A 20,526-nucleotide genomic window follows, 5' to 3' on the forward strand; every position below is an offset into this window, starting at 1 on the left:
TGGAAGTCCAAGGGCATACTGATTGACGATGTGGGAACATTCCTAACAGTTGTCTTGCATCTTGGGCAGATTCCTGTGGACCCACAGAGCAATGAGCCAAGTCAGTCTGACAAGCAGGACATCCTCTGCCTGTGCTTCAGTCCCTCAGAGGAAACCCTGGTTGCCAGCACCAGCAAGAACCAACTCTACAGCATCACCATGTCCCTGACAGAGATCAGCAAGGTGAGTCTTCCCCAGCAACGCTTCCCTCCAGCCCAAGGACTGGTTACCATGTGGGCAGCTTTTAATCCAGATTTGCTGAGCCTGGCTCATTCAGCCTCTTCATAAGAGCAAAAGAAACTCTAATCTTAAGATTTCGCTGTAGACATACTCCACTCTCGGTGGGATCGTGATTGCTTGCAGCCTTCTTGGAGGACACATTGGAGTTGTCTGTCAGGTTTAAATTGTACATCTCCTTTAACCCTGCGGATGCACTTAAGAGAATTCAAGGTACTCCTATAGCTGCTCATGGACACAAAGATGTACATATATAAAGAAGTTTATTTTTCCTTTTTTGGCTTTAAATAACAAAGAAAGCTAGCATAAAGACACTGCAGACATTGCAACAAAAAAGTACTGTTAAAGATAAAGAGAATCACTCTGAACTACCAAAAGGTTCACTTCACTGAGAAGATAATTTTAAAACTGTATGCACCTGATAGCATGCACTCAAAATACATAAAGCAAAATTTGACAGAACAACAAGGAAAATAGACCATCTACAATCAGAGTAGGAGATTTTAACCTATCTTTCTCAGCAATGGTTTTTTTTCTTAAATAATAGTTTTATTGAGTATTGGTATTTATTCACATTCTATACAATTCACTTATTTAAAGTGTACAATTCAGTGGTCTTGAGTGTATTTACAGTCATGCAGCCATTACCAGAGTCAATTTTAGAGCATTGTCATTGCTTCTGGTTCTTTTTTGCTTGTCCCTGTGGATTTGAAGTACCATCTGAAGTCACTCCCTTAGCCTAGTACAGATTTGCTCTCGCCTACCTTCTTTTTGTTGTTATTGGCAAATATATTTCCATGCACCCAACAAAGCATAAAATATGTATTTTTTTCATATAGCGGCTTTTCCACTAAAGTTAAAGAAGAGTGGGGATAAAATATGTGTTTATATTACCTTTTATAATGACATGCTACCTTTACTGGTGTTGTATTTTTCGATGGATTCAAACTACTCTCTGGAGTCACTTCTTTTCAACGTGAAGAATCTCCTTTAGTATTTCATACAAGGCAAGTCTGCAAGCAGTAAACTCTTTTAGTGCTTGTTGGGGATGTTTTTATTTCCCTTTCATTTTGAAGACATAGCTTTGCCCGATATAGAATTCTTGATAGACAGTTTTTCCTTTGAGTACTTTGAATGTGTTATTCTACTCCCTTTTGGCTTCTATTATTTTTGCTGGGAAATCTGCTGTTGTCTTGTTGGAATTCCCTTGTAACTGATCAATCATTTTGATCTTGGTGCTTTCGAGGTTTTTTGCTTTTTGTTTTTCTTCAGTTTTTGATATTTTTACTATCATATGTCTATGGATCTCTTTGTGTTTATCTTTCTTGGAGTTCATTCAGCTTCCTGGATGTGTACATTAATATTTTTCAAGAAGTTTGGGAAGTTTTCAGCCATTACTTATTCAAATATTTCTCTGCTCCTTTCTCTTTCTCCTCCCCTCCGGTATTGCCATTGTACATATGTTGGTGTGTTTAATGGTGTTCCACATTGACCTGCAGTTCAGTCCATTTTTCTTCATTCTTTTTTCTGTTTTTCAGATTGTGTAATCTTTATTGATCTGTCTTTAACTTCACTAGTTCTTTCTTCTGCTAATTCAGATCTCTTTTGAGTCCCTCTCGTGGATTTTTCACTCCTGTTAATTGTATTTTTCACCCCCAGAATTTTTTCTTTCTTTTGATAGAGAGAGAGAGCATATACACAAGCAGGGGTGGGGTGTGAGCAAAGGGAGAGGGAGAGAATCTTAAGGAGGCTCCATGCCCAAAGTGGAGCCTGATGTAGGGCTCAATTTCACAACCCTGAGATCATAACCTAAACTGAAATCAAGAGACAAAAGCTTAACTGACCTGAGCCACCAAGGCACCCCCATGAATTTCTATTTTTTATTAGTTTTATTTTATTTTTTAATTAACATATAATGTGTTATTTGCCCCAGGGGTACAGGTCTGTGAATTGTCAGGCGTACACACTTCACAGCACTCACATAGCACATACCCTCCACAATGTCCATAACTCAACCACCCTCTCCATAGCTCTCCTCCCCCCAACACCCCTCAGTTTGTTTTGTGAGATTAAGAGTCTTTTATGGTTTGTCTTCCTCCTGATCCCATCTTGTTTCATTTTTTCCTTCCCTACCCCCCAAACCCACCACTTTGCTTCTTCTTTTTTTTTTTTTTTTAAAGATTTGTTTATTTGACAGACAGAGATCACAAGTAGGCAGAGAGGCAGGCAGAGAGAGAGGAGGAAGCAAGCTCCCTGCTGAGCAGAGAGCCCGATGCGGGGCTCAATCCCAGGACCCTGAGATCATGACCTGAGCCGAAGGCAGCGGCTTTAACCCACTGAGCCACCCAGGCGCCCCTGCTTCTTAAATTCCTCGTATCAGGGAGATCATATGACAGTTGTCTTTCTCTGATTGACTTATTTCGCTCAGCGTAATACCCCCTAGTTCCATCCACATTGTTGGAAATGGCAAGATTTCATTTCTTTTGATGGCTGCATAGTATTCCATTGTATATATATAATTGTATATATACATACCACATCATCTTTATCCATTCATCTGTTGATGGACATCTAGGTTCTTTCCATAGTTTGGCTATTATGGACATTGCTGCTATAAACAATGAATTTCTATTTTTTAAATAATTTTTATCCCTTTTTGATATTTCCTATTTGATCTGACATTGTTATCAGAAGTTTCTTTACTTCTTTAATTATGGTTTTCTTTAGTTCTCTGAAAAGATCTATAATGGCCACTGTGAAATCTTCATACTTTGAATCCAATACCTGGTCACTCTCACAAGCAACATCTGGTGCCTATGTGTACAAAAATGCAAATTAAAACAAGTCTGAGATCTTTCTTTTTTTTTTTTTTTCAATGACACTTTTCCTTGCTTTAATATTTTTTTTATCTTTTTCTGCTTTTGAAATGAACTTTCAGTTACAAAATATCAAACTACACTCAAAAATGCCAGCTATTGGCATAGTATGGAGCGGCTCACAGCTAAGGACAGATAGCAGTAGCAGTGGCAGGTGGCAGGAGGTGGGGAGTGATTGAAGCAGTGGTTACAAATGTTCACAGGAAGCTAAAACTATCCTGTACCCTAAAGTTAGCACAAGCTAGAGTCTCCACTGCCTTGGTGGGTGGCCTCAGAGTGTTTGGGTTCAGATTCTACATGGCAATACAGTTCCTTCCTTTTTTTTTTTTCTTTTAAGTTTTTATTATTTAAATACACCATACTAGAGCAAATGTCTCTGAAAATATCACAAATAAAAGATTTTTTTCTTCATTCAGCAAATTAGAAGTAGGGGGAAATTTCTACACAGTAGCTGCTATGAGCCTGATTTTTTTTTCCAATTTTTTTTCTTTTTTTCGTTCTTTTTTTTTTTTTTTTTCCCTTTGCCATGGAAGTAGCAACATCAGGACGAAAACACTTACATGCATACATACATTGTATTTTACAGAGATACAATAAAAGTGTTTCTGATAGAATATCACAAAAGCCACATCTCTTTCCTTTTATCTCATGTTCAGTTTTGATTGAAACACATTTCCTTACAACACTTAAATATACAAAGAGCAAATAGAATGTTGTTAAGGTAAAAATGTTGTTAAGAGTCCTTGGCTTGCACCAGTCACAGGGTGGCCAGATGGCACTAGACCAATCTAGTCTATTGATTTTTCAGAATGTTGTCATAGATGTACCAAGAGACTTCAGGAGCTCTACGCTTCAGTGACAGCATGTAACTTGGGTTTCCTGGCTAGATACGTAGCTCAAGCAAAATCCAAATGCCATCAATGAGCTTCAGGGATTAGTACAGCATGTTCTGCCCTTCCACATTCTTCTTGGCGGTAGTATAAACGTGGTTGTTTTGAATTTGCTGGAAAGTGTTGACATTTAAATAACATTCCTTAATCTAAAACTGAGCTTTGTTTTCATTGGGAACATCCTTCCTTGTTGCAAAGAAGACCTGGCACTTCATTTGCCATCTTCTACAGAAAGCACATTGAGTGGGATGAGGCAGCTGAAGTAGCGTCATGGTGATATACTACTCCTCTGAATCCCCAGACAGCAAAGTGACAAGTGGAAGGGCCAACTTTTTCAGTAGCATATTCTAGTCATCAGAGTCCTTGGGTAATAACTCTAGAAACTTCATTAGTTGAAAGCACCAATACTGAGTTGGCAGGAGATAGCCAGGGAGTTATGTGCTCACAGATGCTCTAAACTCCTGTCATCGTTAGCGTTGTTATTAGATAGTCCAAGATGAAAATCTGGCCCTATTCATTGCACTCATTTGGGGATGTCAGCAGCTTATTGATGTTCTGTGGATTCAGACCGAGCAGGTTGTTGTTTAGGTGGGATTCACTGATTTCAGATAATGCTACCACCACTGAATTCGAATCTGCTATGAGATCCCACGGAGAATCCAGAAATCCCTGATCTTCCACCATCTGAGCATTGATATCATGGACTTTTGCCACACAAAATTGCTGCTGCTGTTTTCCAACATAGGGATCATCCTTCAAGCATGTGCAAAGGGGCTCACAGAGATCTTGTGTAATCTTGTCCATGCAGATGCACCCCATGGTCCTGACTGCAAAGGCCATAACTAGAGGATAGGGATTTTCATAGTCCTACACAAAGCTGTTGACAGCCATGATGGCCATGTCTGGCTGACTCTTGGAGTAGTTCATCAAATAGAGATACACAAGCTTCTTTAATTCCAGACTGGTTTGCATACGGTTCACTACATATGGAAAGAGAGAGCTGACATCCTCCCCCACAGTCATGGCAACAATCACTTTCTTCACAGCCTCCCTCTCTTTTCTTTTTTTTTCCTTATTGAGTTCAGCCTGCAATTCAAAGATTTCTCCTTTTTCATTGATTGTGAAATGCTTGAAGTCAGTTATGATTTGGGATTTTTTTTAAATTTTTTTTAAGATTATATTTATTTGACAGAGAGAGAAAAATCACAAGTAGGCAGAGAGGCAGAGAGAGAGAGAGGGGAGGAAGCAGGCTCCCCTCGGAGCAGAGATCCCAGGACCTTGGGATCATGACCCGAGCTGAAGGCAGAGGCCCTAACCCACTGAGCCACCCAGGCGCCCCTTAATTTAATTTTTTAAATTTAAGTTCAGTTAACATAGAGTGTATTATTAGTTTCAGAGGTAGAGGTCAGTGATTCTTCAGTCTTAGATAATACCCAGAACTCATTACATCACATGCTCTCCTTAATGCCCATCACCTCAATTCCCTCCCCTCCAGCAACCCTCAGTTTGTTTCCTATGATTAAGTCTCTTGTGATTTGTCTCCCTCTCTGATTTCATCTTGTTTTATTTTTCCTCCCCTTCCCCTATGATCCTCTGTTTGTTTGTTTTTTTCTTAAATTCTGCATATGAGTGAGATAGTATGGTAATCGCCTTTCTCTGATTGACTTATTTCACCTAGCATGGTTTAGGATCTTTAATGTGAGCCAGAGGCAAGGGCAGGGGTGGCCGCAGCAGCCAGAGAACATGGCCCGAGTGGTGGGGTAATGGTTTCCTGCTCGCCACAACTGAGTGTCTTCTTTTTAAGAATTATTTTTAATATATTACGAAAAATTAGAAAGTCAGATCTCACCAGAGACTTCTGAGAACAAGGGAGAAGGGGGATCCTAATGTGATGGTGATGGGGATGTAAACCCGCACAGGTATTCCAGAGAGCAATCTGGTGGTTCTTGGTCAAATAGAGAATGCATACATCTTGTTACCCAGTGGTCTGGCCCTAGATGCATACCAGGAGCTATATCATGCCGGTCTGCTAAAGAACATGCCCAAAGGCCTTCACCTTGATGTTCATAGGAATGGAGAGTTGAAGATAACCCAGATGTCCATTCCTAGGAGTGATAGAAAAGTGAAGTAGCTGGATTCATTCTACAGAATACCAAACCTAAGTTAGAAGCGATGATTATACATATGACAACACAGATGGTTGAGAGAAAAAGGTAAAACTAAGAATGCAATCTGAACCACATGCCGTTTATAGAAATATCCAAGGACAGAAATGAAACACATTGATTGGTGCCTTTGAGAGGGAAGAATAAGAGCGAAAATTAAAGAACAGAGAAATGAAATAAACATTAAATAAAAAGTGACCATACATGAATTGATTATGACGGTCTACAGCTCTGCCCCTGGGATATAAAATAAAGAGAATAAAGATACCAAATCAAGGAAATAGGAAGCCAGGTCATCAGATGAGCTTTGGGAATGGGAGAAGAAGAAGAGCATTTGAAGGGCCTAGAAAGAGAATAAATAGCATGAAATTGGTATCTCTTGTAGATTCAGGAAGTGAACTTACTGAGAAACCTGGCAGAGTTACTGGGTCCGTTGGAGGGTTGCGGTCTTGAATTCTAAATGAAACCAGTAAGCCAGCTTGCCTGATTCTCCATCATTGTACAGCTTCTCAGGCAAAGGCACAGAAAAAAAAAAAAAAAAAAAACGAAAAACAAAAAAGGAAGAACTACTGCTGTTCTTTTTTTTTTTTTTAAGATTTCATTTATTTATTTGACAGACAGAGATCACAAGTAGGCAGAGAGGCAGGCAGAGAGAGATGGGGAAGCAGGCTCCCTGCTGAGCAGAGAGCCCCATGCAGGGCTTGATCCCAGGACCCTGGGATCATGATCATGACCTGGGCCGAAGGCAGAGGCTTAACCCACTTAGCCACCCAGGCGCCCCACTATTGCTGTCCTTAAGATAAGAGACTTGAGTGTGTTTAAAAGCTGGTAGGAATGTACCAGTAGAGACAAGGAGGTTGAAGATATTGGAGAAAACAGGGGTAAGACATGGAAAAGAATGGTAATAATTGTGCCTGCTCATCGACCCCAGCACGGCACCTTTTCCTCCGAGGTGGTAGGGAAGGCCGAGAGGAGAGAGATCAGCTAATAAGTGGGAAAGGGCCAGGATTTGACGGAACCCTCATCCCAGCCTTTGTCTGCACCCGGTTGAACTCCCCGGCCATCACTCCTCCTTCAGGTGTCCCAGCGATAAAGCCCCCAGTTACAGAACACGTGGGGCCTACACAGCCAGTGTAACAGAATACATTTTCATGTCAAATATTCACCCAGCTCCCACTGCTGCCTGTGGCAGAACAGCAAGCACCGTTTCTCTGGAGAGGAATTTGGCAGGACCTTTCAAGGTCTTTAGAATTTCAAATGACATTTTCCCCCCTGATATTCTATTTCTAGAAAAGTATCCATTGTGTCAGTCCCAGCCTGCTGATGGTGAAGCTATTGGCTAGGAATGCCTGAGGCACTTGATCAGGCTCATAGTACTCCTAGCAAACCCCCAGACGTTTCTTCCACCAGGGACAGAGATGTGGCTGGACCAGACCTTTTGTTTCTCACTAAGATTGCAGGAGGCACTTCAGCAAAAACCCTCAGGGAACTTTGGGGAACATGATTTATTACTCACAGGCTCTGGAGGGTACAGAGCACCCATGAGGACCACACGGTGAGGTCATGGAGAGAGAGAAAAAGAGAGAGGGCACGGGACTTCTCTTACATGAGGCAGTAAAGGTGGGATGTCTGGGATTATATGTGTTCACTCTTTATGGGCTAATTTAAGGCTTAAGGGCAGGATTGAGAGCACAGGAAGGGAGAAGTGGGATCAATCAAGCAGTCAGGGTCTAAGCTATCCAGGACATTCTGAAAAAGGGACCTCCTTGGGTAGGGGCACTCTACTTCCTTACCTGGTGGTTTCGCTAGCAACTGGCAATAAGTCTATTCAGGTGGAGGTATTTGGAAATGGATGCCTGCATATTCAAAAGCTTAGTGTTGGACACTCACACCTCAGGATCTAAGGAGGTAATCACAGAGGTACACAGACACACATGCAAACATGTTTAGTCTAGTTACTCCTAAATAACAAAAAAATGGAATCCACTGAAGTGTTCCCACAGTAGAGGAATGGTAATCTATATTAAATTCTGGCATAGCTATAGAATAAAATATTGTATCGCCATTAAGATAATGTTTTAAAATAAGATGCATGATACCAAAGCAATCTTCCTACAGTCTGATTCCCGGGCAGCCAGGCTAAGTGATGTTCCTGGTAGTACTGAGAGCTGACGTGCACAGCCAGCCTCTCGTTCACTCTGCCAGATCTCACTCTGTGATTTCTCCAGGGGGAGCCCGCTCACTTCGAGTATCTGATGTACCCCTTGCACTCGGCATCCATCACTGGTCTAGCCACGTGCATCCGCAAACCCCTCATTGCCACCTGTTCTCTGGATCGATCCGTTCGCATCTGGAATTACGAATCAAAGTAAGGATGAAAGGCATTGCTATTGTAGTGTGCAAGATTTCAGTTGTTAAATTTGTTCATGTGAATTGTTTTAATTAGAAAATTTTAAAATGTAATTACTTAGAAGCTTTCAGTTGGAAAAGAATTTTTTTTAAGATTTTATTCATTTATTTGAGTGAGAGAGCACATGCAGGGAGGAGGGGCAGAGGAGGAGGGAGAAGCAGGCTCCACACTGAGTAGGGAGGCCATCACAGGGCTTGATCCCAGGACCCTGGGATCATGATCTGAGCTGAAAGCAGCTGCTTAACTGACTGAACCACATGGGCACCCTGGAAATGATGTTTTTTTAGCAAGTCAGGCCGTACCTGCTTCCCTTCTGTTTTTGTTTGTGCTTGACCTAGAAGATTGCTTTGTGTTGATTAAGTACTTACCACATGCCAGACACCATGCTGGATACTAGGGACATAAAGATAGCACACCAGTATCTCACCTTCTTGTATAACTTCCTCTGTTCTTCCAGTTTTCCTATCCCCTCACTCCCATTTGATGTACTTTTCGCCACATAGAGCTCTCAGGATCACTCATTCCATCTCTTTCTCCTTATCCCTGCCCCCGTCACCCTTAACTCCCTAATGAATTTACCCTCCTGGCATAGCTCCCCTGAGAATCTCCAACTTGGTTTGGCCCCACACTGGAATATCTTGGGTCTTTGTGTATGGCCGCTGGGCTGCTGGGAAGAAACTGTGTGATCCCTCTGATCTGGAGACTCTAAATGGAGCTGTGCCCTCAGCATCACTAGACAGCTCATTGATCACATCCCCTAATTTCCATATTCATTGCTGGGGACACTCCCCCAAGAACCAAAATCTAGAAAAAAAAGAGGAACCAATCATTTTAAGCAACAAAGTATCTCAAATGCTTGATAAAAGTATTTGCCAGATACAGTGGAGGGCTCAAGGGCATTAGCGGGCTGGACTTCTAATTCAGTAGTTGGTCTTTCTCACAGCACACTGGAGCTATTTAAGGAATACCAAGAAGAGGCATATACAATCAGCCTTCACCCGTCTGGACACTTCATTGTAGTAGGGTTTGCTGACAAACTACGCCTTATGAATCTACTCATTGATGATATACGTTCCTTCAAAGAATATTCTGTCAGAGGATGCAGAGAGGTAAGACGCTAGAGATAATGGTCCAGTTTTGTAGAAAACTGGGGTTGAAATATCAAGAACTCTTGTTCTTCGAGTATCATCAGATACTTGAAGTGAGCAGACTCCCCCTGGAAAAACACGCTCTTCTGAGGTGAGACCAAAGCCTGTCTTAAAGAACTTCCGTGACTTTAAAAGAAGAAAAAGGAAGAAATCTAGTTCTTCTCTCACCACATTCTTGAACGTATGGGCTCCGTCTCGTTCTTCTCATGCTCATCAAGATATTTCATAGAACCCCAACCCTCGTGAGATCCCAGGTGTGATTAATCCTCTCTGTGATTGCAGAGAAACAAAAAACATCAAAAAGCGAAGCTATCTCAGACTCAGAGTCCCAACTGGAAAGGGGAGGTTGGAGACTGAGTGGGGCCAGGGAATATGCATGTTAACAAGGGAGAGGCAGGAAGCAGCCCATCGCACTTCCCCCTGAGATGACTGCAGAAACCAGATAGTGACTGAGGGAATTGCTTCCCCACTCTGAAACTTCTAGAGACGGATAGGGTGTTGTGCGCAACGATCCAAGCAGCTTCACGGTCAGTGCACACGGCAGTGGCAGCAGTCTTGGCCAGTATGAGCTATGGCAATAGCAAAGATGTCAGCCCGTCCTCAGTCCTAGCTGGGCCTTCCACCAATTCCCACTTCCACAAATGTGTTAGCCAGAGCTCTTCAGGAAAAGGAGCTCTTAACTGTAACCTCCGGACATTTCTCATTTCTTTCTTTCATTCTTGATGTCTTGCTTTATCTCTTCGCAGTGTTCCTTTAGCAATGGGGGTCACCTGTTCGCTGCAGTCAATGGAAATGTGATTCACATTTTTACCACCACAAGCCTGGAGAACGTCTCGAACCTGAAAGGACACACAGGGAAGGTAAGTGAGTGAGCAGAGTCCAGGGAAATGAGGCGCATAGAGTCAAGCATTTCACTCACTGAGTGAACAAAAGAGAAATGAGCCCTTTCTTCTTGGATTTCACTGTTTACGTGGGGGAAGGAGACAATAAAACAAAAGCACAGGCTAATTACTAATTACAATAAATGCAGTGAAAGAAAAACATGGGGTGTTATGAGAGTAAATAATGAAAGAGTTGGCATAATTTAGATGGCGGTGTTGACAAAGTCTGGGTCCTAAGCAAGTAGGAAGGAATTAACCAGACACAGCTGGTGATCATCATTGCAGATAGGAATCCAAAGACCCTGGGATGAGAGATTGCATGACTGTCAGAAGGAACTGAAAAGTCTGTGGGGCTGGTTTGTACACATCAGGATGAAACTCAGGAATGAGCCGAGTTGGTGAGGTTAGCAGGGCCCCAAGTACATGGAACCTTCCAGGCCTTTTAAGGATAAAAATGATAAAAAGGGTTTGTCCTCCTTGTTCCCTTAAACCATTGTAGACATTCAGGGCAGGGAATAATATGACCAGATTTGCATTTTAGATTACTTTGGCTGCAGAGAGAAGAATATATTAAAAAGGACAGGGTGGAAATGGTAAAGAGAATACTGTAGATATCTACACTATTTTGGACCACGATGGAGGTGGGACAGATAGGGAGAAGTAGGTGGATTCAAAAGATATTTAGGAAGCAAAGCCAACAGTTTTTAGACAGAGTGGAGGTGGGGTATGAAGAGAAGGGAGGGCCCAAAAGTTGAAAGGCTAAGAAGAAAGGTGAAAGAATTTGGAAAGGAAAAACACTTAAGAAAGGCATTATATGCAGAAGGACCTGTTAAAGATGATGGAATGGGAGTATAAAATAGGATAGTGGTTTGGGACATACTTGGCTGGAACACTGAGCACATTCCAGAAGTGGTAGAAGGAGCTGGAAAGGTTGGCTGCATCATAGTGTGTGTACTATGCCAAGAAATTGGACTGTAGGCGATGAGAAGCTCCTGAAAGGATTTAAGAAAGGAAGTAGTGGGATTAGAAAGGTACTTCTCCAGGAGTGCCTGGGCGGCTCAGTTGCCTGGGTCCTGGAATGCAGCCCTGCATCAGTCTCCCTGCTCAGCGGGGAGCCTGCTTCTCCTTCTCCCTCTGCCACTGTCTCTCTCACTATCTCAAATAAGTAAGTAAAATCTTGAAAGAAAGAAAGAAAGAAAGAAAGAAGCGAAGGAACAAACAAAGAAATGAACTTCTCCAAACAGTATTGAGGATGGATTAGAGGGGAGGGAAGTTGGAGGGATGGAGACCAGCTAAGAAGTGAGGGTAAATAAAAGATGAGTCAGGAAGTAAACTGTGGCTTTTGTAATAGAGACAGAAAGAAACATGATATTAGTTCTATATTGTACTTGTTATGTTGATGTGCCCAAGAAGTATGACACATGAAAGTGGAGATCAGGAAAGAAGGCTGGAAATGAAGATTCAGGGGATTAGGTGGTAGTGGAAGTCAGAGGCAGGAATTACATCACCGAGGGCCTGTGTAGAATCTGAGAAGAATCTTGGGTAGGAGACAGTTGACCAACATTTAAGGAACTGATTTAGTAGAGAAAGCCTGTGAAGGAAGGCACAGAAGAAATGGGAATCAAGGAATTGTATCACAGAAGCTAAGGAACTCATTTCCAAATGGATATAGAAGTTGGGGGCATTTAAGGTCAGAGAGGGTCCCTGGGGGGCTCAGTTGGTTAAACATCTGACTCTTGGTTTTGGCTCAGGTCATGATCTCATGGGTTGTGAGATCAAGCCCCATGTTGGGCTCCATGGTCAGAGGGGAGTTTGCTTGAGATTCTCTCCCTCTGCCACTTTCTCCACTTGCACACATGCACACATGTGCTCTTTCTCTCTCTCAAAAAAAAAAAAAGAAAGAAAATATTTTTAAAAATTTAAAAATAAAGGTCAGAGAGAAATCCTGTAAACTGACCATTGAGTTTAACAAGTCACAGGAGCATCAGTGCAGGTGCTATGAAAACACAAGTGTTATTGAGTTACTGACCTTCTTCAGTTTCAACAGTGGGACTGGTCTTCAAGCGACTATGGAGAAGCAGATGAAATCACACCAGGTAATTCTGATGCTCTTTCTAGAATATGTGCTCCTCCATGGGAGGCCCTCCCTCCCATTTGTTTCACAACTTTGCAAATATTTATAACACTGGTGTCTAACCAGGGAAATATGTTGGACTTACATCTGCAATGTATAAAAAAAAAATACAGATGGAGGATGCAATAAAGCCATACTTAAAGGAAAATTTATAACCTTGAATGTATATATTAGAAATATAAAAAAGATAAAAAGTCAGTGATATAATCATCCACCTCAAGAAATTAGGAAATGAACAGCAAGTAAATTCAAAGAAGATAAAAGGAAAGAAATAATAAGGCTAAGAGCAAAAGTTAATGAAATAAAAAACAAACACAATAAAAAATCATCAAAGCCAAAACCTGCTTTGGATTTTTTTTTTTTTAAGTAATCTTTACCCTCAACATGGGGCTTAAACTCACAATCCTGAGATCAAGAGTTGCATGCTCTACCAACTAAGCCAGCCAGGTGCAAGCAAAACTTAGTTTTTTGAAAATGCAAAATGGACAAGCCTTTGACATGACTGATCAAGGGAGGACAAAAAAGAGGGAAGGTAAATAACCAGTTTGAGAAATGAAAAGGGGATATCATTACAAATCCTATATATAATAAGAAAGATCAAAAGAGGATATTTTGAACAACTTTATATAAATTGAATATATAGATGAAACCAACAAATTCCAAGAAAAAATTGAGTCTGTAGAGAATTTATAAGGAAAACTAGGCCCAGAGCATATCACTAGAGAATTATATCAACTTGTAAGAAAAAGAATGACACTAATCTTTTTTTCTTAAATTTATTTTATTTTTTCAGTGTTCTAAGATTCATTGTTTATGCATCACACCCAGTGTTCCATGCAATACGTGCCCTCCTTAATACCCACCAGTTTCATCCTAACCCCCCACCATCCTCCCCTCCAAGACCCTCAGTTTGTTTCTCAGAGTCCACAGTCTCTCATGGTTTGTCTCCTCCTCCAATTTCCCCCAACTCCCTTTCCTCTCCTTCTCCCAATGTCCTCTGTGTTATTCCTCATGCTCCACAAATAAGTGAAACCATATTATAATTGACTGTCTCTGTTGGACTTATTTCATTCAGCATAATCTCCTCTGGTCCCATCCATGTTGATACAAAAGTTGGGTATTCATCCTTTCTGATGGCTGAGTAATATTCCATTGTATATATGGACCATATCTTTTTTATTCATTCGTCTGTTAAAGGGCATCTTGGCTCTTTCCACAGTTGGTGACTGTGGCCATTGCTGCTGTGAACACTGGGGTACAGATAGCCCTTCTTTTCACTACATCTGTATCTTTGGGGTAATACCCAGTAGTGCAATTGCAGAGTCATAGCGTGGCTCTGTTTTTAATTTCTTAAGAAATATCCACACTGTTTTCCAAAGTGGCTGCACCAACTTGCATTCCCACCAACAGTGGGAACAATACTTGTTATTTACTGTCTTGTTAATTTTGGCCATTCTAACTGGTGTAAGATGGTATCTCAATATGGTTTTGATTTGAATCTCCTTGATGGCTAATGATATATGAACATTTTTTCATGTGTCTGTTAGCCATTTGTATGTCTTCTTTAGAGAAGTGTCTGTTCATGAAGAATGATGCTAATATTGAAGAAACTCTTATCAAGAACAGAAAAAAGAGCAAATACTTCCCAATATTATTTTATGAGGCCTGCATAGTCACAATACCAAAATCTGCCAAAGACATCACAAGAAAGGGGAATGATCAGCCAGTCTTTTTCATGAACATAAAAACATCCTAAACAAAATATTATTAAACCAATCCATCAACATATAAAAAGGATAATACAGAATGACCAAGTTGGATTTATTCCAGCAATACAAGGTTGTTTTACAACTTGAGATCAATTAATATACTATACCACATTGACATAAACATGATTTTTCATCCTTATTATCTCCATAAGTCCAGATATAATAAAAATTGATAACATTTAATATCCATTTATGATTTTAAAAACAACGCTTAAAAACTAAAAAATAATGGAACGTCTCCTTTTACATACTAAAAATCTTATACAAGGAGCACCTGGGTGGCTCAGTCAGTTAAACATCTGCCTTTGGTTCAGGTCGTGATTCCAGGGTCCTGGGATCGAACCCTTCATCGGGCTCCCTGCTCAGCAGGAACCCTGCTTTTCCCTCTCCCTCTGCTGCTCCCCCTGCTTGTGCACATTCTCACTCACTCTCTCTGTCAAATAAATAAATAAAATCTTTTTTAAAATCCTTAAAAATCTTGTGCAAGATATTTAAGAAAACCTATAACAAACAGCCCACTTGATCATAAAATTATGAAAGCATTCCTTCTGAGATAGAGAACAAAACATGATGCCTTCAGTTAGCCTTGTACTGAGTCCTAACCAATGCAATAAGGCAAGAAAAGGAAATATGTGTTAGTCCATGAGGCTGCTATAACAAATAGCACAGACTGGTAGCTCATAAACTACAGAAAATTTCTCTCACTGTTTGGAGGGTGGGAAGTCCAAAATCCAGGTGCCAGCATGGGTAGGTGAGGGCTCTCTTCCTGGCTGTAGATTTCTCATGTCCTCACAGGGTGGAAGGGGTGACCTAGCCCTTTGGGGCCTCTTTCATAAGTGCACTAATCAACATATGAACCATGGGGGAGGTGGGATGGGAGGTAAGAGACACAAATATTCAGACCATAGCAAAATAAAAGGCATAAAAATTGGAAAGAAATAAATAAATCATCACAGATGACATGATTGAGTATGTAGGAAGCTCAAAGAATTTATCTGAAAATAAACTATTAAAATTAGTGAATCTAGGAATACTGTTGGAAATCATGTCCCTATATTTTTTCAAGTGTATTTTTACATAATAGTAACAAACAGAGTGCAATTTCAAAGGTGGAGAGGGAGCTAAAGAAGTGGTCAAGGATGTGCCTGACAGGGTAGGAGTCCTGGAAATACCAAAAGAAGTGGCCAGTGGGTCAGGATGTAGGTCACTTAGGAGGAGATTGAGAAAATAAGCAAACATACTGAAGATAATGGGAGGCACGTCTCTCACTGCTGGAGAAGGGAATTACAAATATGACAACAGGGAAAGCCTAGAAAGATGTGTCTTTGTTTAGTGACCTGGCTGAACTAATTCTGAGAAGTCTTTCTTTCCCCTGCAGTGTGCAGCCTTGATGTCTCTGCTCAGATTTTTTTTCTTCTTTTATCATTCCTTCTGGCTACCTAGGGACTGCCCCTGGGCTGACGTGAGTCACTTAGGAGTCGCAGACTGGGCTTAGCCCCCTGAGCCAGTTAGCTTTTTACCCTTTACTGTTGGATTTGTGTGGCCAGGAGGCTGTCACAGTGCACGGAGTTCACATTTTTTGTTCCTTGTTCAGCCAGAGACTGACTAGTAGTTTGGAGGTTCTCTCTGTGATTGCGCCCAAGAGAGTACAGCCTTAGTCATGCATACAGTCTTCCAGGCTGCCAGGAATAAGTGTGATTTTTATCTCTAAGCCTGGCTTCCTGGGAGATGCCACGGACCAGAGGAGATTATTATTCAGTTAGCGTTAGGTCAGATGTTGTGTTTAAACCCCTTGTGCCACTGAGGCTTCTGCCCTGTGTTAACGGGTCCCCGTGCAGCTTAGAAGACGCTTTCCAGTTTTCCCCACATCCTGCTCTGACAACTCTTGAGCTGGTGTGGCTGAGCCCATGCACAAAGCCCTCCCTACCCCCAGAGTTTTCTCTGTGATTGCAGAAGGACTCTTCCTGTCCGTCTCTTTCTCTTGTTCTATAAAATAATTCTTATGCTCTGCTATTTTGCTTATATCGTGGACTGACCAGCCTTCTCTTAATTGCTCTCCACCAATATCTCCATGATTTTAGACAACGCCCAGAGGGTGGACTTATTTCTGCTGTGTTCCAAATAAAGTCAGTTTTGTGCTTGCTGAAGGGCATGCACCAGGAAAGGACACACTGCCTCAGTCTAGTGGAACACGTGAGGAATGCATCCTCCTTTCCCAAAGGAGGGGTGTGTGTGTCTGTGTGTGTGCTCGCATGCGTGTACGCGTGCATGCAGATTTTTAACTGGGTTTATCTTCATCCCTGTAGGTTCGTTCAATTGTGTGGAACGCGGATGACAGCAAACTGATTTCCTGCGGCACAGATGGTGCCGTATATGAATGGAATCTGTCCTCTGGAAAGAGAGAGACAGAATGTGTGCTGAAGTCCTGCAGCTACAACTGTGTTACTGTCTCCCCTGATTCCAAAATTATCTTTGCAGTTGGATCAGACCAGACCCTCAAGGAGATTGCAGACTCTTCGGTGAGTCGGCCTGGGCCTCCCTCCCGGCTGCTGCCTTGGTCTGCAGAAGGTAGCCTCTGTGTGGGCTGCAGGAAGAGTGATGGGAAGAGGGCTCATGAGAACAGGGCCCCTTCTCCTTATAATGTCCAGCCCCTCATGCTTATTGGGTCAGCTCAGCCACTGTTACTCCTGGCATTTCCTGCCCAGCGCCCTACCTGACTGGGTGAAACTGTGGGGCCCCTTTCCGCTTCCGTTTTGCTGGCTGGCCATTAAGGTCTCTTCCACCATCCAAGCCCACAGGTCAGCAGCATCTCTAAACTACATGCTTATCCTGGGGTAGAAAGAGAACTATAGTTCCCGCTGTCGCCTCAGCTTGCCACCCTATTTGTTTGAAACCCTCAAACTCTGAATTTACGAACTACCTCATTTGTCTCCAAAGAGTTGAGGGAGGAGAAAGGAGCTCAATCAACAAGGATGCTTCTTCATATAAACGTGGCTGTGTACTTCTCTGGGCGTCCAGCAACAGCTGACCTTTGTTGGCCTCTCCAGCTTCTCTCCAGTGCTTGTCCCCATCCCGGTGCTGGTGCCTGGGCAAGTGCACAGATACCACGGCAGCAAAATGACCTGAGATGGGTTCCCCCACGACTAGAACACAGCTGAGAAGAGGGGTTCTCTTTATCGTGCCCCTGAGTAGCTTAGTCCTAATTGTGTGGTGGCTTTTCCAATGCTGCACCAGAGCAAAGCCCCTGCAGGGCAGACCCACTGTTTCCGCCTCTTGGGATCCCCGCTAGCTGTGTGATCCTTGCAAACATTCAACAAGTGTTTGGTGGGAGGGGGGATGGGCAGTTGGGTGGCTAGATGGGGAGGTGAGTGAATGAGCAAGTGAAGAATTGAATGAGTTCCCTGCTGGTAGGGTTTCCTTTATGTAAGGGACACTGGTAATTGCTGAATAACTGTAGGACCCACATCCGGTTCTGAATTTGAGATGCAAGGTGGCCCAGCAGTCCAGAGCAGAGACACTGGGGCCGGACTAGGGGCCTGACTGCCACAGGCTCGGTGGGTGAATTGATGCAAATTACTCACGGGCCCTGGGGCTTGGACTACAGCAACTACCTCAAAGGGTTTTGGGGAGGATTGAATGAGTTACAAAACGTGAAAGCCATCAAATGGTGCTTGCGAGGAGGTGAGGAGGAAGGGACACCCTGAGGGTATGGCTCAGCCCCTCACCCTGAGCAGAGCCGGTCTGTGTCCCCGCAGGTCCTTCGAGAGATTTCAGCAATTGATGTCATCTACACGGCCATTGTCATCTCGCACTCCGGGCGGATGATGTTTGTGGGCACCTCTGTGGGGACCATTCGCGCGATGAAGTACCCACTGCCTCTGCAGAAAGAATTCAATGAGTACCAGGCCCATGCAGGTCCCATCACCAAGGTATGAAGGGTTCCTCTGCTCAGGGGCCCATGCCCAGATTTAGCCCTTGCTGGATCCATCTGATCCTGCCCTCCACATACCTTCTTCATCCCTTCCTCCTCCCCGGTGGCTGTTCTCCCCTTATTCCTCTCTCCCTCTTTATTCATCCAACCTCCCATTCCATGAACATTGATTGGTTACTAATATTCTTTATTTAAACTACTCCCAGGAATATATTCTAGGAAATAATCAGAAAGAGACCAAAGAATCTTGTACAACGTTGCTCCCCATGATATTATGCCTGATAATGGGCCATTTAAGAGATGCTGTAGGCATGCCACCCAGATCTCCCATCTGCTGAGTGCTGGTTGTGGCACACAGGTTTCCTCCTCCAAGGAAGTGCCTTGGACTTAAAAAGAGCCAAAGCCCGGGAGATGAGCCCCTGCCACTGCCAGAAGGTACAAAAGACCTTTCCTGGGGCAATACTGTGAGCACATATTTGTAAATTGTCCCTCCAACAACTCTAATATCTAAGGCTTTGAATTTTATCCCAAACTCTATACTGACTTCCCTGCAGATAATGTCCTTATTAAGAAAGGAATTTTTTTAAATTAACATATAATATATTATTTGCTTCAGGGGTACAGGTCTATGATTCATCAGTCTTACACAATTCACAGCACTCACCATAGCACATACCCTCCCCAGTGTCCATCACCCAGCCATGGCCATCCCTCCCATCCCCCTCCACTCCAGCAGCCCTCAGTTTGTTTCCCGAGATTAAGGGTCTCTTGGTTTGTCTCCCTCTCCAGTTTTGTCTTGTTTCATTTTTCTCTCCCTTCCCCTATGATCCTCTGTCCAGTTTCTCAAATTCCTCATATCAATGAGATCATATGATAATCATCTTTCTCTGATCAACTTAAAGAAAGGATTTTTCATTATCAACTGGAACATTCTTGTACTGACCTTGAGTCTTGCACTCAAAGTAAATTTAAAAATCCCCCTCTTCTCTTCATAAGTATGAAGTTTTGTGGATAAGGTACTTATTTTGCTGTTATAAAAATAATGCATGTTTATTTTATAAATAAAATTCCTCCTAAGGCGCCTGCCTGACTCAGGTGGTTGGACGTCGACTCTGGATGTCAGCTCAGGTCATGATGTCAGGCTCCCGAGGGGCTCCAAGCTGGGTGTGGAGCCTGCTTGAGATTCTTTCTCTCCCTTTGCCCGTCCCTCACCCTCTCTCACTTGTTCATGCTCTTTTTCTCTCTAAAAAAAGAAAAATCCTCTTAATAATATTATCATTAATATTTTGATGCATTTTCCCTCACTCTTTTGTTACATTTTGTATGCATTTTAAATACATTGAGGCTATACTGTATATACTCTTTTGTAGCCTGCTTTTTTTTTTTTTACTTAATGCTATTATAAGCATTTTTTCATATAATTAAATGTTCCTGAAAGACATGATGTTAGTAACCACACATATATCCTGTCAAATGATGGACATAACTTACTTAATTCTTTTCTTACAACTGGGCATTTGATGATCTTATGAACTCTACCCACTATGCTGCTCCACAGGATCCTGTGGGTGTCTCTGATCATCCCAAAGGCTGAGCTGGTAGACAGAGGTGATGAGTAGAAGAGCATTGCCATTTGTAAGGTTCTCAACACATGCACTGATTGTTGAGAAGGCCTTTTTCGTCGTTGATTCTTTGGCCTTCACTTTTTATTTGGGGATAATTATGGAGTCACAGGAAATTTAAAGAGAGCATAGAGGTCCTGGGCACCCCCTTCCAGTTTCCCCCAAGTAAGTGCATCTGTCATACCTATTGGTGCGATATTGTGGAAGTGTATCACACAACAGAAGAAGAATGGTATCATACCACTGACATTGGTACAATATGTGTGTGTGTTTCCATGTCATTTTATCACGTGCCTTAGATTCCTGTCTCCAGCACTGCAGTCAGGATACACAAGAACTCCATGGTCACAGAGAGCCCCCTCATGCTGCCCTTGCAAGTGACCCCTGCCCCCCTCAGCTGCCCCCCCAAGTCCTTCGCAAACAC

General features: G+C 42.5%; 1 protein-coding gene across 1 annotated transcript in view; it reads left to right on the plus strand.

The window, feature by feature from the left end:
• The window catches only part of CFAP57 (cilia and flagella associated protein 57), a 71,840-nt gene that overhangs the window by 12,077 nt on the left and 39,237 nt on the right, over window positions 1-20,526 (plus strand). The window contains exons 5-10 of the mRNA XM_044238005.1: window positions 70-222; window positions 8,436-8,575; window positions 9,561-9,726; window positions 10,512-10,625; window positions 16,856-17,068; window positions 18,305-18,478. Coding sequence (XP_044093940.1) covers window positions 70-222; window positions 8,436-8,575; window positions 9,561-9,726; window positions 10,512-10,625; window positions 16,856-17,068; window positions 18,305-18,478 — 960 coding nt within the window. The remainder of the gene's footprint in view (window positions 1-69; window positions 223-8,435; window positions 8,576-9,560; window positions 9,727-10,511; window positions 10,626-16,855; window positions 17,069-18,304; window positions 18,479-20,526) is intronic.

The sequence above is a fragment of the Neovison vison genome, chromosome 2 (assembly GCF_020171115.1).
Source record: "Neovison vison isolate M4711 chromosome 2, ASM_NN_V1, whole genome shotgun sequence".
NCBI classification, from domain to species: domain Eukaryota; kingdom Metazoa; phylum Chordata; class Mammalia; order Carnivora; family Mustelidae; genus Neogale; species Neogale vison.